Below are 22,736 nucleotides of genomic sequence, written 5' to 3' on the forward strand. Positions count from 1 at the left end.
GGAGTATTTATTAATAAAGACTCTCAAGAAAGACACTCTAAAATTAGAGTGTCTCTCTAAGACTCTATAAGTGTCACTTTAAAATTCTAACCAATGCAGACCCTAACTTTTTAACTACTTTTTATCTATTCAATTGAAGAGTGACATGTGCATTAAGTAGATGTATTTTAGAGATCTCCATTGAAGGCAAAAAAGTTTATAGTATCTCTACATTGACACTTAGGAAAGAGAATCTTCGTTGACAATTGACAACCAGATTTTTATAGTGTTTGTTTGAGTGCCCTATTGAAGGAAAAAGGAGGAGTGCATGTTTTGAGAGGGGAACCATTAACCATTTTCTAGAATACTGTGGGGCGCCTATAAGAGTTATTGTTTATGTGGACCTTTTGCTCATTGAAATGTTTTGAACTTATGTCTAGGCAGTTAGCTTCTAATCCGTGAGATTCAGACTGGAAGAATCGCGTCTGTCTTTGATCTTCGGTTATAGATCCAAGTACGGTCAACCTAACCATTTCTATTTTTCTAGAGAGAGAAAAGAGAGAGAGAGAGAGCTTTAATGGAGATCCAGATGAACAACCATGTTTCAGGTTCACCCTCATCATCCTCATCAGATCCAAACTCTTATCAAAACCCTAACCCTAATCAGATGCAGTCATGGTGGGAAGCCATTTCTAAAGCCAGATTAAGAATTCAACTTCTCTCATCAATCCTTCCTTCTACTCCTTCAATCTCTTCTTTAGCAGATTCTGATCGTCCAGCTCGATCTCTTCTTGAATCATCTGAAGCTTATATTTCTCTTTCTGATTCTCTCTCTCATCCTCATTCTGGTTCTGGTGATGATCCTTTATGTCAATGGCTTTACGAAACTTTCCAATCTTCCGATCCAGATCTACGTCTTGTTGTTCTTTCTTTCATTCCTCTTCTCTCTGGTCTTTATCTTTCTAGAATCATCTCTTTTGCTTCTGATAATCCTTCTCCTTCTCTTTCTGGTTTTGAAGCTGTTCTTCTTTCTATTTACGCTTCAGAAACAAAATCTAGGGCTGGAAAACCTATTCTCATCACTATTCCTGATCTTTCTCAACCATCTCTTTATCATTCTCCTCGAAACAAGTCAACAACAACAAATCGTGGTTCACTTCAACAATCTCAACCTTCTGTTGGTGTTTTATCTTCTCCACTTGAACCACAAGTTGCTGTCAAATCAACAAAACGTGCTTGTATTGTTGCTATTGCTCTTGATTGTTACTATAAACAGATATCACAGATGCCAAGTTGGTCTAAGCTTGAATTATGTCAATTTGCTTCTGATTGGGCTGGTAAGAATTGTCCTTGCAGGTATGAATTTGATGGAAATGAAAATGGGAATGAATATTTTTGTGGAAGTAGAAATGGGAGTATTAGGGATTCTGAAGAAGAGAATGAAATTGATGAAACTCTTGTACAAATCAGTAAATTAGGAATTGAGGAGAATGGTAATGAAAATATGGGTTCAAAAGGAGTGAGAATTCCACTTCCATGGGAACTTCTTCAACCAGTTTTAAGAATTTTAGGGCATTGTCTTTTAGCTCCATTGAATTCTCAAGAAGTTAGGGATTCTGCTTCAGTTGCAATTAGATGTTTATATGCTAGGGCATCACATGATATAATTCCACAAGCTATATTAGCAACTAGGAGTTTGATTCAGCTTGATAAAAGAGCAAGATTGGCAGCTAAAGAAGCTGTAATGGCAACTGCTGCATCAAATGCTAACACTCCCAGTAAAGCTAAGAAACCAGAGATTCTTTTAATGTCAAAGTGATTTTGGGTTGGTGGAAAAAGCTTGCTGTTTCTTGTGTTTTATCATCTCATCCTCAAAAAAAGAGTATGTAAGTTTTGCTTCTTGAATCTTGATTTCTATTTGGAACTAGGGTTTGCTTGTATTTTAGTTTGCATTTCAAGATATATGTAGAGTTTAGTGTTTTTGGATATAACTCGTATAGGATATCGTCTTCATATGTGCCTTTGATTGCTTCGTACTGTTTGATTATCTTCATTGTTCATTCTACATTTCATCTTTGTTTTATTTCTCTACTGTATCTTATTCAAAACTTTATTAGAAGAAAACAACACAATTGGAACTACGAGGCCTTACCTGCCCCCAAGAGACGAGACTTACCGTCACACTTACAAAAAGTCCGCCCCCCCTCCTCCCACAACCAATGTGTGACTAGACACCAACACTAGGGTCTTTGGAGATCTTGTTTACAATGTGAACTATGAAAAGAAATCTCCAAATTTATAGAACCTGATCATTTAAACTAGTAATTTTGTTGGTATGTAGTTGATATCATATCGGGATAATATATTCTTGATTTATCGTTTATCACCCCTTTGCTTATATGCCCATTTATTTTTTATATTGTCATATATTAATGATGTACTGTGTGTATGTGTGTGTGCGCGCCTCCTAGATGACATGCATCCTAATTCAGTATTTGATATAGGCTTAGTTCTGTTAATATAATCAAGGGTTTAGTATCCATTATGACCATTAGCAATTTCTTATTGTTCAATCTTCATAGGTTTGAAGTTCCTCCTTTAGGTTACCTTCATAGTCTCAACCAGTTTGCCGTGGGAATAAACAATCTCCCTTACACATGTAGAGTAAGCAGAAGAATTTTTTACCTTGCAAGTCCTCCATAATTTGAGTCCTTAGAACAATGATAAAAAACTTCTCCCCCACTCACATTTAATCCTGCCTGACATACATAGTAGGTTAGTTTTCGATCTAAAGCCCAAATCTGATCAGTGGGGAGGGGAGTTTAGTCACGCTCAGGAAGGTTTAAGTTCTCGAGTAGGCGTAGCGTGGAGCGAGCCAGTAGCAAGTTCAGATGAAGCCGTTCAGTTATACTGTTTTTTGCTCTGTTGCTCTCTCTCTCTTCTTTTCCCTTCTTTTTATCTGAAAACACTGACGGGTAAAACAAATATGACAAATTAAGAGATCCAATTAAAGTCGCATCAGGGTACTTGGTTGACTCCGAACCGGTTCAATTGGCAAATTACTAAACCCTTACTGAGTAGTTTTGAACTGGAATTGGTGTGGTTTACTGAGCCGATTCCTCGGTAACCTGTAAGTTTGGCAACCCAGACCTGAATTCTACAAGAGTTGCCATCCATGATCCATCTGAAACTAGCTAGTAGTTGGGACCAACCAGTCTACACGAGTAACTCGTGAATTTGGTAGAAAGATTCTGGGATCGAGATTGGGGTAGCTGGAGCTGATCCAGTCCCCAACTACTTGTATCTGAACATCATCTGTGGGATGGACAATTTTGTGAAGCATTTTGTAGAGACTTAGCATTTCATTACTCTATGTTGTTAGATCATTGGTGCCAAATCCATGAATGATGAGGACCAACCAACTGGTTATATGTCAGTCAAGATTAACAGGCTTAGTGAGAATGGGGAAATAATGGAACAGACGAGGGTAAGAATAGTTATTTGTTTCTATGTCTTGTTCATGTGTCCGGGTTTCTGTTGTTTTGTTGAGGACTTGATGTTCAATCGTTCTGCTATTCCCTTTTCAAGCTTGTAGCTCAAAAATATATTGGCATTAATGCATTTACAAGTAAAAAACACTCAGTGGTGGCTCTCGTCATACGCTCCTCTTGGTTTAGCACAGACCTTTATGTTGTGTTATATCTTGAAGGTCTCACACTCCCAGTCTCAGTGTCAGTCAGTCCAGGTTTCGTATTTTTAGTTTATTTTTTGTCATCTTATTTCCAGATTATGGAACAGCTAAAGTTTAGGCAGGTCATGTCTCAGTTAGCTTCGGTAGGTCATCAAATTGAAAGATCCTCTGATAACAAACTTTACCATAGCACGCTCTACCGGACTATTAACCATGGACCAAGAACCATTTCTTTTTGTTGCAAGAAGAACCACTTGAGAAAATGTCACAATTTAGGGTTTGAATTTGCTTTGGGGGTCCTTATGAAATTTTAATCCACTGTTAATTTTGAAAATGGGACAAATAAAAAGTGACTATCATAAAGTCTCCAAAATGAAGATAGTTTGTTTTCATGTCACATTGGACATCCTTTTCATGGACTTGTAGTTGAAAGCATATTTATTGGGTTTGCTTTTCTGTTTTTGGAACTCATTTTTGCTTTTCTGTTTTTGGAACTCATTTTTGCTTTCTTCCTCAATCACGGCCTAATTGAAGTGAGTAGACACTAGTACTGATGATAAGGGTAACAATGGGCTAAACTAATATTCAAAATTGATCGAAAAATAAAAATATTTTATAATAATTAACCGGGTCAAAATATTTATAAGAATTAGAATATCTTTTGTGTATAATATTTATTTTTTTCTTTCCACTTCAAGCATATGTACACTTTTTCATTAGATGTCGGGGAACGACAAAACTGATTAGAAATGATTTTTGAGTATCTTTCCAATAAAATCCACTTTCGACAACTTTATCTGAAAATAAATCCAAAAGAACGGCGTTGTATTTTCTTCGTTCTTTTGCAAACTAGTTTGCAAGTCTTGCAAACTCTAGTTTTTTTGTAACCTCCGTTTGCAGATCTTGTAACTTTGGTTTGCAGATTTTGTAAATTTGTTTGCTATTTTGCAATTCAATGCAATCCTGATTGTAAATTTTGCCACCCAAATTGCATTTGCAGAATAACATAGATGAACAAATGATGAAAACGAAGATCCACAAAAAAAAATTACTCTGACATGGTTAATAGGCTTTTAATTTTATCAAACAATTTAGCTTAAATACAATTGACATCTCCAGCCGCCTCTTCAGTTTTTCTATCTTCTTCATTTTTTCCCTTTTAATTATAGATTAGAAGATACTTTATCTCTTCCTAAACCCCACCACCAATACCTTCCGCCACCCGACAATCATCACCACAACTGTGAACAATCAACTCACAATCACCTACTAAAAACACTAGTCATGGAAGAAACTAACAATGAGGAAGGTACATTAATGGAGTAACTTGGTGGTCAAGAAACTTCATTAATGGAAGAGTTTGATATAGATGAACTCAACTACAACTCTTCATTGGACTCATATAACAACATTCTAAGTGAAAACATAACTTTAGAGGTAAGATAAACTAATTTGTGGTGATTATTCCAAAAAAAAACTTTGATTTTTAGGTCAACATTTTTTCCTAACTCTTATGAACGACCCGAATTTTCAGTGAAATAATGCTTATAACGATGAGCATTTCCGATGACGTTTTTATCAAAATATTTCGGTGAAAAACAACAACTATAAAAAAAATATGACAACAAAAAAAAGATGCATTTTCAGCAGGAACCACCGAATTTAAATCGAAATTTTTTGGCCAGGACCAACAAAAAATAAGGCAACAAAATCTCATCTTCTTCTATGACAAGATTTCTTTGAAAACTACCTAAAGAGCTAAAGAGAAATCTACTTTCATGAGTATATATGATTCAAGATAAATCTATAACAAGATTTCTTTGAAAACTACCTAAAGAAGTCTTGAAACCCTAACACATCAAGATAAAAGTTGAAAAAATGGTTTTAAGAATTTTTGGAGGGAAGAGATTAAGGGTTTTAGATGGAGGGAAGGACTTATCTGTAAAATAGGGGTCTAATTCTAAATACATAATAAGTTGTGATAAAGTCTCTGTAATAACAAAAGTTTATCTACAAATAACCACCTCTCTAAATAGCTCTTACTAGCTCTGTAAATAGCAGAGGCCCATGTGATATATATATATATATATATATATATAGAGAGAGAGAGAGAGAGTGATACAAAGAGTAACGACTGAGAGAGAAAAAGTAAGATAGAAAGAGAATTATGGGTCCGTCTAATACATAGCAAAATGAGGTTGGGAAAGTCACTTTATCGAGAAAGTTGAATTTTCATTGTTTGATAAGACCAAATAAGTGTGAAAGCCGTTTTACCATGGGAAAAAAAAGTGAGAAAAAACCCTTAAATATTTTACCACAAAAAGGTGGTAAAACCCTTTTCCCACTCTCACTCTAAATATGTTCTCTCTCCTCCATTATCTCCCTTTCGTAAAGGGAACATAGTAATTACAAATCCAACATTTTCTCTCTAGGAAAACCCTCATTCTCTCTACCTTACATCTTAATTTTAGCTTTCAAGAAATCAAGGAAATGCGTCGGAAATCTTTTGATCCATGATCAAATCGTTGGTTTATTTCTCTGTCTTGCCCTTAACCTATTTGCCCTAATGCTTGTGCAGCAATTCAAAAAAACGGTGATAATAAACCAAAAAAGCTTATGCTTGGTCAGGAATTTAATCGATTAAATTCTCCCACTTAACTCCGGAGGAAACCCTTGATCGATAAATCTTGATGATGTTATTAATTGGGTCACTGAAGTTGGAAAGCTAGATATCTCTCTAGGATGTTTTGTAGCCTTAAAACTGAAGAAGAATAAAGCCTAAAACTGTCGTGATGAATTTCGATCTCCATTCACTCTCTTCCTCTCTATAGAGTTGCTCTCTCTCTCTCTATCGATTTGCTATTTCTCTCTCTATTGAACAACTCTTTCTCTCTTTACAGGCCCATGGGTAGAGAAGATGAGATGAAGACAAAAACTATAAAGGCACCACCTGAAAGCCAACTTATAGTAACATTTTCTGAAGGCATCCATATTTTCTTATATTCCTATCAAACACTTATATTCTAATTTCACATGAGAAAAACTTTACTTTCTTTCCCATCAGAAAAAGTTGGTGTTCCCATCCAAATGTTTTCCCACGTATCAAGCGGACCCTATATTTCGTTTTTACCGCGAGAGAAATTTTTACTCTGGTATTAGGAGGGTCACAAATTCCCCATATTATGGAAAAAATTGAGAAATGTAGGTGACGTGACGGCAAAACTTTTTTCCCTATATTTGCTACCAAACGCTTGAAAAACTTTTTAAGTAAATTTTTTCACTTTCTCCGGGAAAAACACTTATCAAACACAACCTTAGATATAGCTCTTTGCATCAGTCTCCTCCACTTCAAAGAAACCCGCCTCGAGTTTACTAAACGATTTAAATTTATCTTGGCTGCTACTCCCTTGATATTGCATTTTCCAAAAATATGCATAGGAACCACCAAATATTCATATTTGAATAAACATTGAATTATATCATCATTTTTTCGTCTACACCTACGATGTGGTTTAATCTTTATTTTCTCCCCAAAAATAAATCTGTTGATTGAAGACCACAAGCTTTACTGAATTGTCTGATGAAATTACTAACCTTTCCATTAGAAATACTTTTGAATTCACAAAACACTAAAAATGGATCTTCATATGAAGAACAAACAGCTAGAATGAAATCCGACTGAAAAAGTTTCTCATCATCATTCGATTCAACTTTGTTAACAACTTCTTCAAGATTGGCAAGCCCCTCATCTTGAGATCTGGTAATATGAAGCTCCTTCTTGATCTTAGAATGTCAGATTTATTTCTTGGATAATTGGCTTATCATCACATTCCATGGGGATTTCTATGTCTAAAATAGTATCACTAATTTCATCAACAACTAAATACAAACCACAATTAGATATTACCTCAAAATTTGCAGTAATACTAGTTGTGTTTTCTACCTATTTATTAACAACTTGATTATAGATGAATCTCTTAACATGATCCCTGTTAATAGTTGATTGACCAGGGTTTGTATTGACATACTAATGGTATTTAAACATCTCCACGGGTTGCTCTACTCGTTGATCCATCTTCTTAAGTGGTAAAATTATCGCATCGTTTCTCCCAGTCACCATGATAGTATTTCATCATATTGATTGATAACAAAACTGATAAAGGAAAAAATAATGTGAATGGTTATTTTTTTAAACCAACTTTAGATGCATCTTTGGCAAATCCATCGATGTGTTCTAAAGTGATGTTCGCGTAGATGATATCGAATCAAATGGAATCCTCACTCTTCATGCCAATTGGCACAGGGGAAAACTCCGCAAAGATTTAGATCTGTGTCTAAAACTTATAAAACTCAGAAAAAGCTTTCAGATTTTCGCCTTAGACTTATAGTATTCAAATCTCACAAGAGTAAAAGAAATACTTAATTTTATTGATGAAAACTTGATGAATTAAACAACAGGATCCCCTTTATATAGTAATACGATTTCCAAAACCTAATCAAACTAGAATTAACAACTTCTAAATAAATAAAATACTAAAATCTAAAACTTAGAAGGTTTATGCTAAAAATAATAATTCTCTACTAACCTAAAACATAGTACTAAAATAACTAGATTTAAAGATATCTAAGATTCTTGAATTATTTTTTGAACATCTCTTCGCATCACTTCATCAAAATTTTCACTTCGATAGAGCAAAGGAAGAGAGAGAGAGAAAAAAAAGCCTAATGAGACAAAAAAAATTATCAATCAGTGGTGGTTCTGCCCAACGACTGGTTGTACAAGATTAAAAGGGGGATAGGAATAAGGTAAAGTGGGGAGAGAGAAAAAACCAAATAATTAAAGTACTTTTTTTTGTTGAAACAATTAATTAAAGTACTTTAGGAAAGTGAAATGTTGACATTTTTGTCAATGTATTAAAAACACAAATAGATGGTCATCTGGCTATTTAGCACAAATCAGGGGATCTGGCGCGAAGATAGTCACGAGCGAGTAGGCTAAACAAGAAATAACATTAAAAGTAAATTGAAGAAAAGGAAAATCACATTATGCACGTATAAAATATGAATGCAATACATAAAAGTAAAAAAAGTAAAGAGATGGAAACATGATTTTAGAGATAGACGTAAACTAAAAATATATAATGTTGTATTTAGTTAAAAAAAAATGAAAGAGAAACAAAATAAGCATATTGCCCGATTCGAGTTGATATCACGTCCCATTATATTACAAAAAGTAACACCAAAAAAGAATAAGGATCTGTGGGAGATAAATCAAAATAAAATAAAACAAACTAATGAATTTAAAGTCCAAACTTAATAAAAAAAAAGGTAATAAGTTCATTTTCTTTGAATTTTAAATTTTGGTCGGGTGAAAAATGCAAAAATACATCGCTAATGTATTTATTATTTACAAGAGGTGTAGATATGTGTAGGAATATGTTTGTTTAACGCACAAATCAAGTTGCATAAAAATTTGGGTTCATGGGTTTTAGGCTCAAAATAATATTCAAAAAGGGATTAGGGTCTAATCTTCGCAAAAAAAAGGGTTTTTAGTCCTTTTCCATTTTGGACCCTAACACCTATTTTAGATAAACAATTTCCATCCAGATCCCAAAGTAATTCCCGTCTAATTTCGTGGCACCCGCACGCCAAATCCAAACAACACCTTATAAACGGTGATTCAGGCTATGAAAAAGGAAAAATCTTTTTACTTTCTCTCTCAAACTTTCAAAAACCAGAAACAAAATATCTCTTTCTCTCTCTTCGAAAATCGATCGATCGAAACTCTAAAAACTCTACAAATCAGTTAGTGTTCAAGATTTTCAAAGTTATTTTGGGTTTTTTTTTCGATTTTTTGGGTTTAGGATTTATGTTCTTCAACCAATTTTGTGTTTTTTGTAAACAAAAACGTGTTATGTATAATGGAATTTTTGTAGGGTTTTCAAATTTAGTTTTTTTTTGTTCTTATTTTTGATATGTTGTTTGTAAGAATGAAAGTTTATAAAGAACAAATGGGTTTCTGATTTGCATACAGTGTATCTAATACTGAAATACTGGTAATTTATATAAAATTTCGAATAATCTATATAACAAAACACAAAAGTTGTGACTAGGATAAGCTGACTAGGACAAAAAAGGAAGAAAATTGCCAACTAGATTGGAAAATGACAACTTGTCCGTATAATCTACCCTAAATTAATTAGGAACCGTCAATGAAATCTATGGTCCTTATTCCTTAAAACCCTTCGTCTTCCTCTATGGGCGGTTTTGCGCCCCTTCCTTTCCTCACCGACGATTTTAAGTCCTGAATTGCACTTTAGCTTTTTTATCTTCTCCATTAAAAGGAATTCTTCTAAATATAACAAAACACAAAAGTTGTGACTAGGATAAGCTGACTAGGACAAAAAAAGAAGAAAATTGCCAACTAGATTGGAAAATGACAACTTGTCCGTATAATCTACCCTAAATTAATTAGGAACCGTCAATGAAATCTATGGTCCTTATTCCTTAAAACCCTTCGTCTTCCTCTATGGGCGGTTTTGCGCCCCTTCCTTTCCTCACCGACGATTTTAAGTCCTGAATTGCACTTTAGCTTTTTTATCTTCTCCATTAAAAGGAATTCTTCTAAATACAAGAGGAATTTTGTCGATGCAGTAGTAAATCAACATTCCTTTCTCTCTCTATTGGGAGAAAATTTGGTCATGATGTTCCATGTTCCTCTTTGCCTAATGAACCATATTCTTCTTTTCATTTCTATTATTTTCTCTCCCTATTTAAGACGGCAGCAATTTGGAAAACAAGGTACCATCTTCTAATTTCTCTCAAAATGTAATCAAATTATCATAAAATCAAGTTTCTAAAATTCTTAATTTATTGTTTTATAACTTTTATAATCATACTCATTTGTGCATCAACTTTTTTTTGGGCAGTGGTATTGATTTAGGGTTTAAATTACTAATTTTGTGATTGAAATTGGTTGGTAAAAGGGGTTTTAGACTTTTAGTTTGTAATGAACACATTTTTGTTTTAAAAAACTGGATTGAGTCAATCAATTGAACTTGTTGCAGGAAATGGGTTATATGATTCTCTGGGGCCTTACATATTCTACTTCATTTTCAATGTTTTCGTTTGCTAGAAAAATCATCAAGTTATCATACTTGTACTAAAACTCCATGGAAGATTTTGTTTATGTTGTGCTCGGAAAACTGCAAAATATTACATCTTCATGTATGTATTCTTATTGTTCAGTGTTCTTCTTTTTGCGAGTTTTTTTTTTTTGTCACCAAATCTCCAGTGGAGTAGAGAAATGTATATCGTATTGTCTTGGTATAATTCATTCAGATTTTTAAGTTTATTAATTAAACATTTTCAGGGCGCGTCAAAGTACATTTGTTAGTAAAACCGGTATTGGTATTGAGCTGCTCCCGCTGCCAAGTCTCCAGGTTTTTCTTATATACATTTTCAGGTTATTGTTAATTTATTAATCAATGGAGATGGAAACACTCTTATAAGAGACAATAAGAATCAATATTCCATCGAAACAATGTTCTGCCATACTCTTTTATAAGAGACAATAAGAACCAAAATCCTTGTGTCGCTTTACTGTATAATTCTAGAATTGGTGATGCTGACATAGGTCTTTATTTTCAGCTTGTGGGTTGGCTCTCCCCAGAAGAACTAATGTCTCCTACTCTTTTTGGTGCATTTGAGAACAAGAGTGCTTATGTTACTAAGGTAATAGTCTTTTATGTTCAACATCATCATCCTCTTTCTTATTCCTAAGAAATGACATGCTTGACTGGAACATTTTTTTGAACATGTTTATCCCAATTTGTCGCTAATGTTCTAATCTGTTTTATCTTTATTGATTACGAGGGACTGTCATCTCATGAACTAATTCAATTTATCAGAATATCTTGTGGCATTGGTGGACTCAGAGTTCTAGGATAACATAATCTTGAAGTATATATTACAGGCTTAGGTAGTGATGGAAAGCCGATAATAAATCTTATATTTTACAACACAATTGTTGGAACCTTAATGGCAAAATCTGTGGAACAAATGATCCCGAGGACATTCTAAACCGTGGAGGATGTTAACTTCTTAGTGGGAGTTTTTGAGCTCGGAATACTAAGTTCATGGATTTCAAATCTCTTAGAAGATCCAAGATTTAGCCGCTCATGAACATAGCAATTCAGACTAACTTCTACGTTTGAGTGATTGAAATAAAAACTCAATCTGATGCTTTTATGGGGTAATGGTGATTAGTGTATTGTTCTGAATTTTTTTTACTTTCATTAATTTAATAAATGGGACGAAAATGTTTCTCATTCTTTGAATATTTTGACACTTCTATATATACAGTAGTTTCTACTTTCAAATTGATTAAGTTTGTTAATTATTACGGACTCAACCACTATTAGTTTTGGGATAAATTGACTTCTATTTTAATGTTTATCGAGGTATTTGATTTGGTTTCTCTATTGAAAGAGGTTATCAAGTGCGTAATAACAGAAAACCTATTGTTTTACGAGTTGGTCAATAATAACAAATCCACCACTTTATAACATTTAAATTGTTTAAAAAAAATTTCTGTGTATAACAAACTGCAATTATTGTGAATAAACTTACATTTCTTCTAGAGATATATTTATTCCTCTTAAATTATTTCATAAATGTTCTCGAATAACTTATGAATATCACATCACGCAGCTTAGAAAATTTGTAAGTGTGACATTTGTTCTACAATTATTAGTGTTCTTTGAGGCCGATTTTTCTATTTTTTTTTATTCCAACCTCTTATTTTATTCATTATGATATGGTGTTTTCGCAATGTTCTACGCATGCAAATTAATTCTTATAGATTACCTCCCGCCACAACTGAAGGATCGAAACTATGGGGCGATGGTGTTTTCTTAATCTCATAATACTATTATTTTATACTATTTTTGTACTCTCAAATTGCAGTAGTTTTAAGTAAGTCAAATGGTTTGTCATATAAAGTTATATAAATATGGTCGCCACATACACGTAATAATAATAATAACTGACATCGTAAAATGTAGTAAGTTATTCAATACTTTCACGATTTTGTGACACATACGAATTTGTTCGTGCCGAAGGCACGGGTCATGCCTAGTGTAAAACAAGTTAACTTGTTTATGTATGTGCATGAGATTGATGAAACCGAGAAAAATCTGACTGGTCTTGACCTAGAAAATGTATATTTTGATGGAATCAGTACATGATTTTTATTAAAAATAACACATATTGATTGAAATTTTTTCACCTAAATATATAGTCCATTGTAAATAATGTATATTGTTTGACACACAACACATTATAGTAATGTTTTTGTTTAAAACAGTATGTAAATAATATGTTATTTATTAGATATTTCACATCTTACACAGAAAATTCGTAATAATGAAATCATGAAGATGTTTAAAGATGAAGCCGATTAAAAAGTTAACACGAAGTTGATGAAACCGATTGCAATGAAAATCATGAGATGATGATGAAGAACAATAAACAAAAAAATGAATATTAGGATTTAACCATTACAAGCAGCTGGTGTTCTTCTAATGAAAACAAACCTGACAATTTCATGATGGATTTCCAACTATGGATAAACGACGGTGGTTTCAGTTGATGAAATAGATTGAAAGAAGATTCAGAGCTTCAGAAATGGAGAAAGAATAATGGTTCTGACGTTATGAAGAAGAGTTTCGATTTTAGAGAGAAAATAAATGATTTACGTTATTGTGAGGAGATTAGAGAGAGAAAATGAGAGATAAAAAAGAAAATAGAATTTTGAAAATTTATATTCAAAATAGGATATTGTCTTATATATAAGGTCATTATTGGTATTCTGATTATATATGAAACCTAGAGATTTGTGTTTTTTTATAAAGATGGAACCATTTGAATTAGATTTCCATTTAAATTAATATTTTGGCTTAATATTCCATATTAGGGTTAGGGTGGACTAAAAGTGGTTTTCGGTGTAGGTTTTTGGACTACAAACCCAAAATTTCTAAAATATATCTACACCTCCACTAAATAAAAACACATTACTGGTGCATTTTGTATTTGAATTAGAAAAATAATTAAGAATTCTAAAAATGGATATTTGTTATAAATATTAAATTTAAGGTGGATGACCACCACCAATTGTAACTCCCACCACCATAGGTTCTCCACCATTACTTTGTATTCAAGCTCCATTATTGTGTGCCTATTGGATATGTAACTCGTCTAGCTAAATGCCTATATAGAGAGGTTACTTGATAATGAAGAAGATGTACCAAACCAATGTACCAAAGTGTCTTTATATCAAAGTAGAGAAATACTCTACAAACATAAGAATACAAGTTTAGCTTATTCCTTTCTACGATCTCTTTGTCTACATTTTCATTAGCTTTCTTCTTCCCTCTTTTATTTTTCACAACACGTTATCAGCACGATTCGCTTTACTATGATGTGGTCTTGGGAGGGTGTGTTGTAAAGCAATCCCACATTGGTGGGAGACGGGAGTGTGGTACTCCTCTTAAGAGGTTAAGCACCCTTCCCTATTGAGGCCTTTTAAAACCGTGAGGCCCAGGTGTGCCAAAGCGGACAGTATCACTAGCAGCCCGGAAGGCTGGTCCGCACCATCCTATAACACGTTATCAGCACGAATTGCTCTATGATCGAAGGGAAGAAGAAATTTTCCACTTATTGATCAAGATACAAACAAATGAAACATGGGTAAGTTTGGTCAATTGTAATTGGTAAGTTAAAAGGTATATAAGCTCTCTTTGTTAAATTTCCAAATTTCTTATTCTTATTTATCTCTAACCATTGATTTTGTGATTGTTGAGGCATAGTGAATTATATCAAAAGAATATTAAAATTAAGTAGATGATAATGATGAAAAAGTTGGTATTGCAAACTAATATGAATAGCAATGCAATTTATTCAATGGTAAGGTCAATGTAAGTTATGCCTAAAATAAATAAATTAATATTACTCTCATAACTAATGTTTAATTTTGTATGCATATATCATGAGTGCATATTTTGATCTGTTAATGAAGATTTTTCCAAAAGAGGAAATTTAACCATCAAAATTTGGTTAAGATAAAATTGAAACATCTATTTGTGTATGAGATTACCAAACCTGAAGTTTGGTGTATATACTTCTTCAAATCTAGACAATTCTAAAATAATTGCTAGAGTAAGAAAAAAAATCTCAAATGATGAAAAGATATTTCCCTTATGAGTTGGTAAATTGTCAGAAAAAAGATAAACCCTTGAGAAAACAAATTTGTCTGTGCATTCCTCAAAAATGACAAATGCTAATTTTCTAGTATTGAAATTATTTTCCATTAATTATTAAAGGATTATAATTAAACGGTGGTAAGAAAAATCCTACACCGAGTTCATATTGGAAATAGAGTGACAAAATTGAGAATCTCATTTTACTATACCAAAATATAATTTGATTAAATTTGGCAAAGTTCTTCATAATGGAAGACAACCAAATTTTGTGAAATTCTTTTAAAGAGAATACGGTATCAAAGTTCTGGTTGCACTTGCATTGCAAGTGGTGATAATATTTTGTTCGCATCTTTGGACGTTAGGACGCTAGGATATCCGCTTTCCAATTACACCTGAAGTTGTATACCCAAAGAAAACGTGATGATGAATCTTAATAAAAAAATAAAAAATCACATGGAGATGATATATCTCGCATGCAATCAATCACACCTAAAGTAGTGATATTTGAACAAATTGCTCACACCTGAAGTTGTGATTAGATAACAATTTTGGTCCTGCAGACCATATGATATGAAAATAGAAATCATAATTTGCCTGAAGCAATTGAATTTTTTTTTTCTTGTCACATCCTTGAAGTATGTGCGCCCAAGTAAAACGAAAATCTATCGAGATTAGGAGGAGGAAGTTGTATACTCAATGTCGTAAAATACTTGAAAAGTATCAAGTTTCTCTCATTTGGAATTAATATAAGGAGAATTTACTTCCTCGAAATATTGATATTTTCCTAAGCGTAATATGCTCATATATATAAAAAGGTCAAGGAAAATGATCAGGGTTGACCAAAGTGGCATATACTACTGGACACTAAAGGAACAATTTTATATAGGAATTCTCCTGAAGAGTCTATCAAATTAGAAACAAATGTGGTTCATGTTCCTAAATATAAATCACCCGAAGATGATATGTCTGAAAAGAGACAATGACCCTTAACGAGGGACACATACCCAAACCAGAAAACTCATTGAAAGATATGCACTTTGCCGAAATTTAAGAAATTAAGTAAATGATTTCAAACGATGTATTTCTGAAAATAATAGCTACTGGGAGCATATTGATCCTAAATTACTTAAAGTAATTGGACAAATTTTGACGAAATAATTCGTTCTATATGGCTTTTTCTTACAAAATAATCAAGTCTTAAGACATGAAGTCGAAGCACCAACCAAGAATTACCCTGAAGGTAATAAAGTAGGCATATGTAAGAAATGTCATTTATTCTATAAAGAGTCCGACATCTATTTATAAATTTTTCATATGAATTACAAATCTTCGATTTATATTATGAAGTACTGATAAATCCTATCGTGACTCCTGAAAAGTTTATCAAAACTTCAAAGTAGAGTATTAAAAAAGATTATTCGAGTAAAGAAAATTTTGAAATACTAAAAGGCTCCAAGCTTCAAAACAACTCATGTTGTCTGGAGTTGTAATTTGTCAAAGAAAATTAAGGTCCAGAAGTACCTAATGTGGTATAAACAATATATTACATATGTTGTCATATTGTTTCAGAAAACAACCATCATTCATGTATAAAATGTCAATCACGTCGTACTTTTTTTCCTTCGTGAAGGTTTTATCCCATAGGATTTTCCTTGTCAAAGTTTTAATGAGACAACTATGCGTACATGAAAATAATTTTAATTTTCTTAAGGTTGTAGTCTTTTTTCCTTCGTTCAGGTTTTGTCCCATTGGATTTTCCTGACAAAGTTTTGGCGAGACAACTAGTCATCGAAAGGTGAGTTTAACACTTATTACGTGTGTAAGGTGGATTGTGCATAAAATTTTTAATTCACATTGAAGTGTGACTAGTATATTGATTTCACAAAGTATTATAATTATTTTATCGATGTATATGACAAATATGAATCACTAGAAAGTGAGTTCAATTGGAATCCCTGAAGGATTCAACAAGCTTCAATCTAAAGTATGCATAAACTTTAAAGCATTATAAGGATGCAACTTGAAATGTCAAATGCTACTTATTGTATATTTCTGTATATACCAAGAGGAAGCCGACAGTACAAAGTTGAACAATGCCCTAAACCTTCATGAGGGGGAGCAAGTTTATGAAGACAATGTATACTGCATTTTCGAACTATATTTTTTTTTCCTTCGTTAAGATTTTTTCCCACTAGATTTTTCTTAAGAAGATTTGAATGAGGCAGGTTATGTGTTCATCGAGGCGGCTGACTATCTACGGTCACGTTTTTTAGTAAAAAGCATATATTTTATTTTGATAGAATTTAATACACTTTTATTTAAATAAACAGTCAAGCTACGTAATTAGTGTAACATTCTAAATACATTAAAAAAAATGTAATGTTATGCAAAAAATATCAACGTTATTCAATGAGATGATTAAAAAAAATTGTGTTACTCAACATATTAAGTTTACCAAGAAATTAAATTACCAAAACAAAACACACAGCTATATATCATTTCACGTGTGAAGAATGAGGTTATAGCAATAAGAGAAGTGGATTTCTCTTGAGTACCTAAAGGTGGGTTTTTAGAAAGAAACACTTACATAAGCAAAAAAAACTAAAAAGAAAATAGTGACTTTTATTTTGGAGTAATACTAAGGGGAAGTCTTTAAAGCATGTGGGGGCGTACCCCCACACACCCCTTACTAGCCCTACCCCTGCCGTCCTCATCTAGATTCAAATGGCATGAGCCTAGCGCGTTACCGTTGTGATTCTAAGACAAAGCGTGAAATGGACAATCCATTAATTCCTTGGGTAGCCCAACTATTACCAGCTCCCTATCTCATGCGTCTATTACGTACAACAAGTGTACATGCGGGCAATGGCGAACTTAGAGATATGTTTTGCCCGCCAGGACCACCCAAGTATCTTGATTGTTATCGGTTACCCATACCAGCCCAACATGACTTGTATTGCCCGCAGACTGCTCACCTGTCCCAAATCCCAACTCTACTTGAGCCCCATTTATTTGTATGAGCAGGTGTTTCCTTCTTTGAGCAATAGATTACGGTGTTATTTTTTTTAATAACAATTACAAAGCATTGTGGGCGATAAATCTCAAGTGCATGTAGATAGTGACAATTTTAATTTTATTTCATTTCTGAAAGATCAAACTTTCATCATGCAATGACAATCCATGAAATATTTGTACGAAATATTACAACTGAAGGACAAATTCACCGAGTTAAAATTCTCCTACATTCCTAGAGCTTACAACTTGATAGCGGATGCATTGGCTAAATGGAGGAGGAAGGATCGCCAGAGGAAAATTTGGGATGCCATTTCTCTTTTTATTTCCAGTTCTGTTTAGTTTTATTGTTTTATCTTAACAAAAAAAAAAGTTACAGAGCATTTTAGTCATGGTATATTTTTTGACCTTGGTATTAATTATAAAACATTACTCGATATCTTTTTATACTTTATTTTTGTTAAGGACCGTATCTTTTTTACTTTTAATATAATGGTGTGTTTAGTTGCAGAATTCCTACGTAGGATTCCTATCAAAAGTTGGATTTGGTAGGAATCATGAATCCTTGGTCTGTTTGGCTACCAAAAATCCTAGGACTCTTGAATCCTAAGGATTCCTAATTCCAAAATTTGTATTGGACTAAAATGTCACCCTACACCCTAGGATTTTGGATTAATAAATCTAAATTTCAAACTTAAAATTAACGAAAAAATATTTCTTTTTACAAAATAATTATTTTAAATTTCAAAAATATTTTTTCCCCCAAAAATCATTTTTTTCTTCAAAAAATCGTTTTTACCCCATATATTTGATTTTTCCGACAACCACTTTTCCCCCAAAAATTGATTCTTCCCAAATAAGTTTTTTTTTTCGAGTATCCAAATTTTTTTTCCCAGAAAACCGATTTTCCCTTAAAAACTGTTATTCCTACAAATCCGTGTTTTTGCTGAAAAATTGTTTTTTTCTTGAAAAATATTTTTTCGAAAACTGAAATTTTATAAAAATTTTTTTGCTTGATAGGGATCGTGTTTTTCCCAAAAAAAAAAACGGTGCTAAAAAAAAAGATTTCCGGAAAAAAAAATTTCGTGAAAAAGGCCAACGCTTTGGGGAAGCTAAATATTTTCCGGGGTTTGAAATTTTAAAAGGAATATGTAGAATTTTTGAGAATTTCCGGAGAAATAAATTTTAAGGAGAAATAAAAAAAACCCTCCACCTCACCTCACCTCACTCTCCCTCCACCTCACCTCACCTCACTCTCCCTCCACCTCACCTCACCTCACTCTCCCTCCACCTCACCTCTTTATCTCTCCACCTTATCTCTCTATCTCTCCACCTTACTTCTCTGTCTTCTCCGATAGGTTGCCGGTTTGAAAATTTTCCGGACGACGATCTGTCGGAGAAGAGAGAGAGAGAGTGGTGGAGAGAGAAGATGAGGTGGAAAGAGAGAAGTGAGGTGGAGATAGAGAGAGGTGAGGTGGAGAAACTATTTTACTTTCCCCAAAATAAAATTGCCAAATAAAATTGACCAAATTTTCATACTCCGAAAATTATTTTGCTTTCCTCAAAGCGTCGGTCGTGAAAAAATACTGAAAAAATGAGTGAAAAACCCAAAAATCTAGACCCCAATAAGAAAAAAACCCACTCAAAAATAATAATGTCAAAAAAACCCATTTTTTTAACATTTTTCAAAATGTTCACAACATATGTAATTATGTTGTTAACAAGGCAACATATTTTTTTCATAATTCCATTTTTACCCTTATATGTTGACAACATATATCATTGTGTTGTTATAAAATGTTGACAATATCTATAATAATGTCCCGACTTATTATAAAATGTTAGCGTCATATATAATTATGTTCTTAACAACATATATAATGTATTAGTCAAAATATTATTTGTTCGTTAACGGATTTGTTAAATACAAAGGATAATATGCATAACATTTTAATTTTTGTAAAGGACGAATAAAAAATGTTTTAGTCTTTATATTTATGTCGAAAGCAAAACAGAAAATGCGAAAACCATTTATTTTTTCACAAGACAAATCGAAAAATGTTGTAGCCAAAATGTTTGTGTTTGTTTGTCTATGTAAAATGCAAAAGAAAAAAATGCGAAATATTTTGGCAAAACAATGTCTAAGCAAAAACGAATTTGTTCAAAAATTTACAAATTGTTGAGACAAACTAAGATTTGTTCAGAAATTTACAAAATTGTCGAGAGCAAACCAAGAATTGTTCAGAAATGTTCAGAACGCTGATTTGGGCGGAAAATTTCATTTTGGAGGGTAAAATTGTATTTTTACCTACTGGATTTTTTCCTCATTATTATTTAGTATTGGGCCTGATTCTCTTTAACTTCCCCATTTTGGCCCTTATAATTACCGGCCCAAAAATACTCATATTTTTTTTTTTGTTAAAGAAAAAATACTCGTATTTGGTTAAAATCTTGTAGATTGTGGTGTTAATGTTGGAGCGAGCCAGTCACGGGAACTTAAAGAAGGCGTTAGAATAAAGTTAGGGCCCCACCCATGTGATCACCGACAGATATCCTTACCTCCACTTATTCTCTCTCTTCAATCTCTCACTACACTCTTCACTTTCTCTCTCTCTCTACTCAAACAACCTCCCTAGTTCTATATCACTCCATTCCACAACATCCACCCACATTACTTTACTCTTCTCTCTCTCTCTCTTGTCATTGACTCATTGGTGTTTGCTGTTCTTCATCAGAAATGGCGATCACAACCCGAGTTTTGATCTTCTTTGTTCTCTGTGTCTTTCCTGTGTTTGCTTCTCGTCTCGTTCGAGATCCCTTCATCGTCTCTGGCAAGGTCTTCTGTGATACCTGTCAGGCTGGTTTTGAAACCTCCGCCTCCACTTACGTTCATGGTAACCTAACTCCTCTCTCTCTTTCTCTCTCTAGGGTTTCTTTGTTTTCTTTTTTAAATCGATCCATTTATGTGCTTCAACATGTTTGATGCCTACTTATTTTCTCATTTTATCTCAAATCTAAAACCCTAAATTAAAATAATATTATATATAATTAATTCTTGGTGAATCTTTGTTCTTATACAAATGATTTAAAATATTATTCTTTTCCGCATCAAGTGGGTTGTGTTTGATCTAGGATTCAACAATGAACCCAATCGAGCTGTTAGATCCGAATCAAATTTCTTGTAACAAATTAAGATCATTTGGATTAGGTTTATGGTGTTTGGATTTAAGTGGCTACAAGTACTAAAGATCTCTAATGGTTGTGGGTGGTGTAGATATTGGTTTCGGATCTTGAGATGTAAAATTAATAAGAACATTAGATCTACTTGGAGATTTGTTAATGGCTGATTGCTTATAAGTGTATTCTTGAAAGTATGAAGATAGTCTTGTGGCCTTTAGGGTCCTCAAGTCTACTGTTGTCGGTATTAATGCTTCTAACACCATCCCCCGAGGTACCATTTCTATGGGGTAAAAGTAGTAAATCAATTCAAAAGATGCTATTGTGAGGATAGTCCCACATGGAAGAAGGGTGATCTCTTAACCAAGAACATAATTTCTAGGTTTTCTATTCATTCCTTTGCTTTCCTTTTCGTGTTCCTTTAGATCCTACTTTGAGTTTTAACATGTAAGTAGGTCTCTTGTGTGGGAGAAATATTTTGATTGTTTGTATATTTTTCTTCTTTCTCTATATAGCTTTCAAAAAACCAATATAAAAATAGAAATAAACAACACATAATTTGTTACCCTGGGGTGCAATTTTACCCTGGGGTGCTTCACAAGCGTCTGCAAATAAGTGAGCACAAAAATAGTTATGGTTCAGTAAGAAAAGGTGCAATTTTACCCTGGGGTGCGACACCTCAAGTCGAACTCGTTGACTGTATTTAAAATTTGGTAGAAGGAATTCTTTCTATTCCAATAGGCCTCTTTGATGTAGGTAGTAAGAGAATTCCTCGCTTCATAAAATTGGTGTTAGACGCTCCCTTATCTAATGTAGAATTATTCCTTCGATCTCGATTTACATAAGGCTAATATGTTTTGTTACGTAATGCAGGTGCCATGGTCAAGTTGGAGTGCAAAGATAGGAAGACATTGAACTTGCACTACAGCCAAACTGCCGTGACAGACAAAACTGGATCATATGAGATGAAAGTTGCATATGATCACGGAGACGATCTTTGTGAAACTGCCCTAGTTAGCAGCCCAGATATGCGATGTGCTAATTTTGCACCAGGGCGTGAGAGAGCTCGTGTTATTCTCACAAACAACAATGGGATTGCATCTAATGTTCGTTACGCAAACAGTATGGGATTTATGGCAGATCAACCCATGTCCGGTTGCACTCAAGTTCTTGCGCAATACCAGGACCTCGAAGAAGGTCTCTAAATAAATTCTATTATTCTAGATTCACTGTATTGTGTTCCTTAATCCATGTCTTTATATGTTCTTCATGAACTTGAACTTATATTTATATTGCTTTCAGATGTCAGTCACTAATGTTGTGGCTTGATTATCAGTTGTTTCTGAGGATTTTTAATGTAATGAAGAAATTAATGAATTGCAAAAGTTGAATAGATGTTATATATTTGGGAGCAACTACTGGTGAAGGAGGAGAGGGTAGAGAATTCTAGTAGTATGGCCACGACCATGGAGAATTGTATTCCTATTTTGAAGCAACGGGTGAAAGTGGGGGTGGGTATTTGTAGTAGGATGCCGGTGGAGATGGAGATTTGTCTGATTGCAGAAACACCTCTAAAATCTGAACCTATTGCATATCTTATCCCCAATTTAACCAAC

The 22,736-nt window shown here is 33.4% G+C and overlaps 2 protein-coding genes and 1 long non-coding RNA gene across 3 annotated transcripts; all 3 read left to right on the forward strand.

Annotated features, from left to right (window-relative positions):
* Nucleotides 1–394: 394 nt before the first annotated feature.
* LOC147530777 (hyccin) lies at nt 395–2,063 on the forward strand. The gene has a single exon (XM_086649021.1). It carries the CDS (start codon nt 557–559, stop codon nt 1,796–1,798), a length of 1,242 nt encoding a protein of 413 aa, XP_086505147.1. The 5' UTR covers nt 395–556; the 3' UTR covers nt 1,799–2,063.
* Nucleotides 2,064–10,393: 8,330 nt separating this feature from the next.
* Nucleotides 10,394–11,668, forward strand: LOC147530778 (uncharacterized). The gene is made up of 5 exons (XR_015228405.1): nt 10,394–10,471; nt 10,738–10,897; nt 11,043–11,112; nt 11,321–11,404; nt 11,546–11,668. It is a non-coding gene; the product is annotated as an uncharacterized LOC147530778 (long non-coding RNA).
* An 8,735-nt stretch (nt 11,669–20,403) lies between these two features.
* Nucleotides 20,404–22,498, forward strand: LOC147530779 (protein DOWNSTREAM OF FLC-like). Its single transcript, XM_086647182.1, has 2 exons — nt 20,404–20,837; nt 21,994–22,498. The coding sequence occupies exons 1-2, from the start codon at nt 20,681–20,683 to the stop codon at nt 22,323–22,325; spliced, it is 489 nt and encodes a 162-aa protein (XP_086503308.1). The 5' UTR covers nt 20,404–20,680; the 3' UTR covers nt 22,326–22,498.
* The last annotated feature ends 238 nt before the right edge of the window (nt 22,499–22,736 follow it).

Source organism: Eschscholzia californica, unplaced genomic scaffold (assembly GCF_041429995.1).
Source record: "Eschscholzia californica isolate CP2 unplaced genomic scaffold, dmEscCali1.0.p SCAF_6, whole genome shotgun sequence".
Classification (NCBI taxonomy): domain Eukaryota; kingdom Viridiplantae; phylum Streptophyta; class Magnoliopsida; order Ranunculales; family Papaveraceae; genus Eschscholzia; species Eschscholzia californica.